The sequence below is a fragment of the Micromys minutus genome (assembly GCF_963924665.1).
Source record: "Micromys minutus genome assembly, chromosome: 1".
NCBI classification, from domain to species: domain Eukaryota; kingdom Metazoa; phylum Chordata; class Mammalia; order Rodentia; family Muridae; genus Micromys; species Micromys minutus.
In genome coordinates, this window is record NC_137969.1 from 184398103 (window position 1) to 184405902 (window position 7800).

The 7800-nt window shown below is 37.1% G+C and overlaps 1 protein-coding gene across 6 annotated transcripts in view; it reads left to right on the plus strand.

The window, feature by feature from the left end:
- DGKB (diacylglycerol kinase beta) overlaps positions 1 to 6499 on the plus strand; it is a gene marked incomplete at its 3' end in the record, with an annotated part of 654267 nt that extends 647768 nt beyond the window's left edge. For all 6 annotated transcript variants that reach the window (XM_080942285.1, XM_080942284.1, XM_080942287.1 and 3 more), the window contains one exon: positions 6392 to 6499. In XM_080942285.1, coding sequence (XP_080798411.1) covers positions 6392 to 6499 — 108 coding nt within the window. The remainder of the gene's footprint in view (positions 1 to 6391) is intronic.
- Positions 6500 to 7800: the final 1301 nt, after the last annotated feature.

The window sequence follows — 7800 nt, forward strand, 5'->3', positions numbered from 1 at the left end:
CTGGTCCAGGTGGCAGATGGGCCCAGTCCTGTTCTATGCCTCAAAGTTGCCGGGTGGGAACAGAGGTTTCAAAGTTCTGTTCTTGGACCCTGGGTCAGGCATGTCGGATTGTGCGCCCCGCGTGTGCACACCGCAGAGGTCTTTCTGTTCCCCTGCTGCCCAGATCTCCCACTCACCAGTTTTTCACCCTTAGGAGCTGGCAGTCCGCATGACAGATGAGCCAGGCTCTGCTCCGCAACCTGAAGTCGCCGCCCGGTGGAAAAAGAAGTTCCAAAGTTCTGTTCCTGGTCCCTGGATCAGGCAGGTCAGAGGGCGCACTCCGTAGAGATCTCTCTGCTCCCTGGCCGCCCAGATCTCCCACTCACCAGTTTTTCAACCCCTGGGGGCTGGCGGTCCTGCTGATTTCTTAAACTTGATCAGATTCAGTAATTATGTCTCCTCATTCATTTCTGATTATGTTAATTTGGATATTCTCTCTTTGCTCTCTAGTTAGTCTGGCTAAGAGTTTATCAATCTTGTTAATTTTCTCAAAGAACCAGCTCTTGCTTTTGTTGTTTTTGAAGGGTTCTTTTAGTTTTTATTTAGTCTATTTTTGCCCTAAGTTTGATTATTTTTTGCCATCTACTCCTTTTGGGTGTATCTGATTCCGTTTCTTCTAGAGCTTTCAACTGTGTTGTCAAGTTGCTAGTGTATGCTCTCTCATTTTTTTTTGAAAGCACTCAGAAGTATGAGTTTTCCTCTCAGTACAGCTTTCATTATGTCCCATAGGTTTGGGTATGTCTTGTTTTCATTTTAATTGAATTCTAGAAAATCCTTAATTTGTTTCTTTATTTCTTCTTTGACCCTGCTGTTGTTTAATACAGTATTGTTTAGTTTCCAGGTATATATTGACTTTTTGTTGTCTTTGTTGTTATTAAAGACCAGGCATACACCATGTGATCTGAAAGGATGCATGGGAGTATTTCAATGTTCTTATATCGATTGAGGCTCATTTCGTGACCAGTTATGTGGTCAACTTTTGAGAAAGTGCCATGAGGTTCTGAGGAGAAGATGTATTCTTTTGTTTTAGGATGATATGTTTTGTCCATATCTATTAATTACAGTTGGTTCATAACCTCTGCTAGTTTTACAGTGTCCTTGTTCAGTATCTGATTCCATGATATGTCCATTGGTGAGAGTGGGGTATTGAGGTCTCCCAGTATTATTGTGTGGGGGGTTAATGTATTTTTTGAGCTTTAGTAGGATTTCTTTAATTAATATGGGTGCTTCTGTATTTGGAGCATATATGTTATGGATTGAGAGTTCTTCCTGAAATATTTTTCTTGTAATGAGTAAAAAGTGTCTTTCCTTATCTTTTTTGATAACTTTTGGTTGGAAATTTACTTTATTCGATATTACAATAGCCACTCCAGCTTGCTTCTTGGGGCTGTTTGCTTGGAAGTTTTTTTCCCAACCTTTTACTCTGAGATAGTGTCTGTCTTTGTCTCTGAGATGAGTTTTCTGTATGCAGCAAAATGCTGGGTTTTGTTTATGTACCCAGTCTGATAGCCTATATCTTTTTGTTGGGTAGTTGAATTCATTTATGTTAATAGATATCAAGGAATAGTGGTTGCTGTTTCCTGCTATTATTGCTTTTGTAGGTTTAATTGTGCCTGTGTGTCTTTCTTCTTTTGGTTTTCTTGCTTAGAAGTTTTCTTGTTTTTACTAGGATGTAGTTCCCCTCATTGTGTTGGGTTTTCCACCTATAATTTGTTGTATTGCTGGGTTTTGGGCTAGATATTGTGTAAATTTAGTTTTGTCTTGGAATATCTTAGTCTCTCCATCTATGGTGATTGATAGTTTTGCTGGTTATAGCAGCTTGGGCTGGCACTTGTGCTCTCTTAGGGTCTGCATGATGTCTATCCAGGTTCTTCTAGCTTTCATGGTCTCTGTTGAGAAATCAGGTGTGATTCTGATTGGCCTGCCTTTATATGTTACCTGACTTTTTTCCCTTACTGCTTTTAGTATTCTTCCTTTGCTTTGGGCCGTTGGTGTTTTGACTATTATGTGTATGGCGGAATTCCTTTTCTGGTCCAACCGATTTGGAGTTCTGTAGGCTTCTTTTATGCTCGTGGTCATTTCATTCTTAAGGGTAGGTAAGTTTTCCTCTATGATTTTCTTGAAGATATTTTCTGTGCCTCTTAGTTGATATTCTTGCCCTCTTCTATTTCTATTATCCTTAAGTTTGGTCTTCTCATTGTGTCCTGGACCTCCTGGACATTTTGGGTTAGGAGCGTTTTTGTTTTTGCATCTTCTCTGTTCTGTCTATGTTTTCAATGTTGTCTTCAGCCCCCGAGATTCTCTCTTCCATAGGTTGTAGTTTGTTGGAGATGCTTGCATCTGTGACTCCTGATTTCTTTTTTAGGTTTTCTACTTTAGGGTTGTCTCTTTCAGTGTTTTCTTTATTGTTTCCATTTCAGTTTTAAATTCCTTCTTCCATTTCCTCATCTCATAGGTTCTGTTTTCCTCTAGTTCTTTGAGTTCTTTGAGTATTTTTCTTCCTGGTTCTCTAAAAACTTTTTTTCATGCTTTTCCTCTCATTCTTGTTTTAGGATCTCTATCATCATTTTGAGGTAGGATTCTTCTTTTTCTGGAGTGTTTGGCATTCCGCTGTTTGTTGTGATGGGAGAGCTGGGTTCTAGTCTTGCCAGGTTGTCTTGGTTTCCCTGGGGTATGTTCTTTTGCTTTCCTCTTGCCATCTTGTTGTCAGTGATTGGTTCTCATCTTTCCCTTGTTCCTGGCCTGTGTCCCTGGATCTCCTATGTTCCTGGTGGCAGATGGTCTTAGTGCCTGTTCTGCACCCAAAAGCCGCTGGCTGGGAACAGAGAGCAAAATGCTGGGTTCCTGGTTCCCTGGATTAAGCCGCGCAGGGGCGAACTTTCCGCATGCTCGGCAGAGATCTCTCTGCCCCCTGGCTACTCTGAATGCCTTATCACCAAGCCTGTGTTCCTGGATCTCCTGCATCCATTTTCTTAAGAATTTGGTAAAGTCATTGTTTCTGATAGATGAATAGTACACCATTGTGTAAATGTACCACAGCCTTTGTATCCATTCATCGATTGTGGGACATCTGGGTTCTTTCCAGCTTCTGGCTATTATAAATAGAGGTGCTATGAACATTGTGGTGCATGTGTCTTCGTTGTATGTTGCAGTTTCTTTTTGGTATATGCCCAGAAGTGGAATAACTGGTCCTTCAGGTAGTATTATGTCCAATTTTCTGACATATCACCAGACTTATTTCCACAGTGGTTATACTACTTTAAAACTGCACCAGCAGTAGAGAAGTGTTCCTCTTTCTCCACATCCTCACCAGCATCTTCTGTCATCTGAATTTTTGATCTTAGTCATTCTGGTTTGTGTAAGGTTTAATCTCAGGGTTGTTTTGATTTGCATTTCCCTGAGGGCTAATGATGGCGAGCACTTCCTTAGATGCTTCTCAGCCATTCGATATTCCTCAATTGAGAACTTTTTGTTTAGCTCTGTGTCTCATTTTTAATAGGGTTGTTTGATTCTCTGGTGTCTAGTTTCTTGAGTTTTTTGTATATCTTGGATATTAGGCCTCTATCTGATGTGAGGTTGGTAAAAATCTTCTCCCACTCTGTTGGCTGCTGTTTTGTATTTTTGACAGTTTCCTTAGCCTCATAGAAACTTTGTAATGTCATTAAGTCCCATTTGTCAATCTTTGATCTTAGAGCACGAGCCATTGGTGTTCTGTTCAAGAAATTTCTCCTGTGCTTATGTCTTTCTAAGGTTTTTCCTACTTTCTCATCTAGTAGTTTCATTCTGAGAAATCTCCAGATTGATTTCCAGGGTTGTTTTACCATTTTGCAATTCTACCAACAATAGAAGAATGTTCTTGTTTTCCACATCCTCTCCAATATGCTGTCACCTAAGGTTTTGGTCTTGGCCATTCTGATTTCTGTAAGGTGGAATCTCCAGGTCATCTAAGGGCTTTCAGCATTTCTTTAAGTGCTTCTCAGCTGTTCAAGATTCTTCTGTTGTGAATGCTTTGTTTAGTTCTGTACTCTATTTTTTGATTGGGTTGTTTGGAATTTTGGTGGTTAGCTTCTTGTATTCTTTATATATTTTGGCTATTAGTCCTCTATTGGATGTGGGGTTAATGAAGTTTTTCCTGGTCATTAGATTGCCGGTTTTTCATATTGACAATGTCCTTTGGCTTACAAAAGCTTTCCAGTGTATCTGAATGTATGTTGAGGCAATAGATCCACTTGGACTTGAGCTTTGTGCAAGGTGAAAATCTAGATCTATTTTCATTTTTCTAGATACAGACTGCTTGTTTGATCTAATAATTATTACATTTTCCAGAATGACCCTATCATATTATAACCGATATCATATGGAGACTCTGAACTAAAAATACAGAATATATTTTCTTATTGTTTTACTTTGTTTACTTTTATCTAGAGATAGAATCATCATATAAGTAATATATAATAACTACTCCCTTAGTGTTCATTTAAAAATAATATTTTCATAAAATTATTCCATTTAGAATTCAAAACTAGTTCCTTTCTGCTTAGTTCCCTATTTCAGCACTTGTAATGTTATTATAGATGGTTCTTACTTCTTCTGAGGTGGCAGAGGAGCTTGTGTTTGTTCCCTTCAAGAGAACTAGTAGCAACCCAGTGTTGCTGGAGTAGAGAAGGTCAGTGTTTTCTGTGGGAGCGGGTGTCACTGGTGACTTATTGATGCTCCAGCGGTTGGCTTCACACTTATATCTCCATGAGTAGACACATGTAGAACCCAATGGGTCACACAACAACCTGAAAGTAAGATGGAAACTGGATGAGATGAAGAGAAATTTTAGTTGGTCAGAAAGAAGATAAAGGATATATGAAATTGTCAAAGAACAAACTAATAAATGTAGAAATCAATCGTTTAATTTTCAGTGTGATAGAAACCTGAATTAAGAAGAAAAAGTTTGATTGAGATCATTTTTAATCTACATATGAAGGGGATATTGACACCTTAACTTATGGGTACCAACTTTGTAAGTCATAAAGAACAAAAATAAAATAAAGTCAGCATCTAAAAATTTTGGCACTGGCTTAGCTTATCAGCCTTTACAACCAATGTATTTATATTTTTTATAAAAATAAGTATCTTTCCATAATAATCTGCTTCCAAAATATTTTAAAATGTTTTGTTCATTTGGGGTTTTTTAATGTACTTCTGTCTTTCTAGATTATAAATTTTTATTTCCGAAAAGTCCTGATACTGATTTAATGTTGTGATTCATGTGACAAACATCTATTTTATTTTATTATTATTTTTTGCTTCATTGCTATTAGTGAATGACAAGTGAAGGAGATTTATTTTAACTTGAAAATGTCAGGTATGCACTTTCAGAGATACATTTTTTCAGCTTTTAATGAGGTGGTGTTTCTTTTTGAAAGGGATGCTCATCTCTAGTGCGGATGCTGCACAGGTGACAACTGATATTTAATAAGCGATGGCTCTTGTATTAGTAGCAGTTCGCTAAAGAAAATGTCTCCGATTGCTTTTGAGAAACTCATAGCCTAAGGCAAGATGTGACCTTTTTATTACATAATGAGAATCATTTATTATCTTACAATGTATCTTAAAGTCACAGACAAAATGCCACTTTGATAATTGCTTTCAATTAGCTTTGAGCATAGCATATATTCATAAAATGTCTTCTCTAATTTAGAGTTGAATTAGAGAAAATTGCAGACATAATCTACTTTAAGGTTGTCTCATTTAAGGTGATTCGCAGTTTTATAGCACAGGAATCAACATGAGTGGCTTTAGAACAGTGCCTCTGAGTGTCTGAAGCAGACTTCTCAGTATCTGATTCTATTGTATTACCAATTAATTAACAAATTAGAAAGATCATTTCTGACCTTCCATGCATGTTAACTTTTGACTTTCACTCTTAATTATTGTTTGGAAATGAAGCCTTGTAGCTCGTGTTGAAAGAGAGAAACAATGTGATTAAAAGGATAAATAAGGTTTACCTAATGCTAAGGACCTCCTAACACTGGGCTATGGACTGAGTGTGGTAATAACACATCTTTTCTCATTTCAATATGTGACTAATGCTCATGATATGACACTGGCTAATCATGCAGTCTAAATTAAGAGGTCTGAGAGACTGGAGTAGTACTAGCGATTTAGATATAAGACCATATTAAAAATTGGGACTACATGTGAGTATTCTCTAAATATATGTCATTGTTTCCCTTCAATATTTCTGAAATTTCTGAAATGTAATTTAAACCCTGTGTTATTTATGTTACTCACGAAATACAGCAGCAGAGGTTCTTCGAACTTGGTATTTTGTCTTGATATTACTCCTTCTTTTTCCTAGATAAAAATTACACACAAGAACCAGGCCCCAATGCTGATGGGCCCTCCACCCAAAACTGGATTATTCTGCTCGTTCATCAAAAGAACAAGAAACCGAAGCAAGGAATGAGCCTCAATCAGGAGAAATTTAAATAACATACTTGGGCCATGGAACAATTTGAATCATTCTGAGTCTCCTGCTTCTACAAATTCATGGAATTCAGTTTTTGTTATTGAGCTGATGTAAAATTTGGCTATTAGAAAATTTGTTGTCTCTGTTTTTATAGGCATATTTGCATGAAAAAGGTAGAAATTTATATGTTGTGACATTGCATATTTTAGTTGCATGCACTCACATAAGGTTTTTGTCACCCACTTGCATATTCTGCTATTTATTTCTGTTTACCAATTGTGCGGGAAAACTTGTGAAAGATCAAAGAACTATGATGGAAAAATGTCTTATATAATTGCTGTCATTGGCAAGCAGTAATAACAAAGGCTGCAACAATCCCAAGTGCAATCTGCCATTCTTTGCCTATTAGAATAACCACATCTTTGATACTGAAGCCATGGCTTAAGGAGAAGCTAAATTCCAAGATTTTATTAGAGTTGTCCATGATATCATGTTCTATCTAAATGGTCTTTTTCAATATCTTTATTCTTCCTAGAAGACATCAAAATATCATGCATAAGATGTTTTTGTGTGTTAAAACACTAGAAAGTGATTTTTATTCTATTTAGCTTTGTTTTTAACTCCAAAAGCACGGGAGAAAATGTGACTGGGAGTAATTGTGATAGTATTGCAAGCTTTGTTCCTTTCTGCATAAGAATCTAGACACCACAGTGGTAGCCAAGTAGACAGTTTAAACTATGTGCCTAATGAATCTGTTTCCCACCAAAGATCAGAAATTAGAGTTCTTCTGAGTTTGTGAAAAGTAAAATGTCAGACAAGAATGAGTTACCCATTTATTGTGATTAAAATGTTCACCATTCAAAACCAGTATATCATACAACATAATCAAATCTCAACTGCCAATTTCATGGTTATTTGGTTCCCCTACCATATATGACTGTGATTTTTTAATGGATCTGTTAAGTGCACTGTAGGAAGGTAAATGACAGCATTGGTTCCTTTTTGAGTAAATTGGTACCTGCAACAATATTGAACTCACTGAAGCAAATCCTGCATGCAATTAGCCTCTTATGACTCATTCATTCCTGCTCCATCTTTATGAGTATTCAAATGTTTGGGATATATAAAGGCCTGCTTAAGGCGCATTGATAGCACAGTCTGGTCTCTGATTGTTTAAAGAAATGTGGAACTTTTCCTAGTATTTCTTTGAGGCTATCATATGAAATGAAATACTTCTGAGCAGCCTCGGTGCAGTTTAGTCACACTGACCGGCATCTCATCACTGCACGATTTATGTT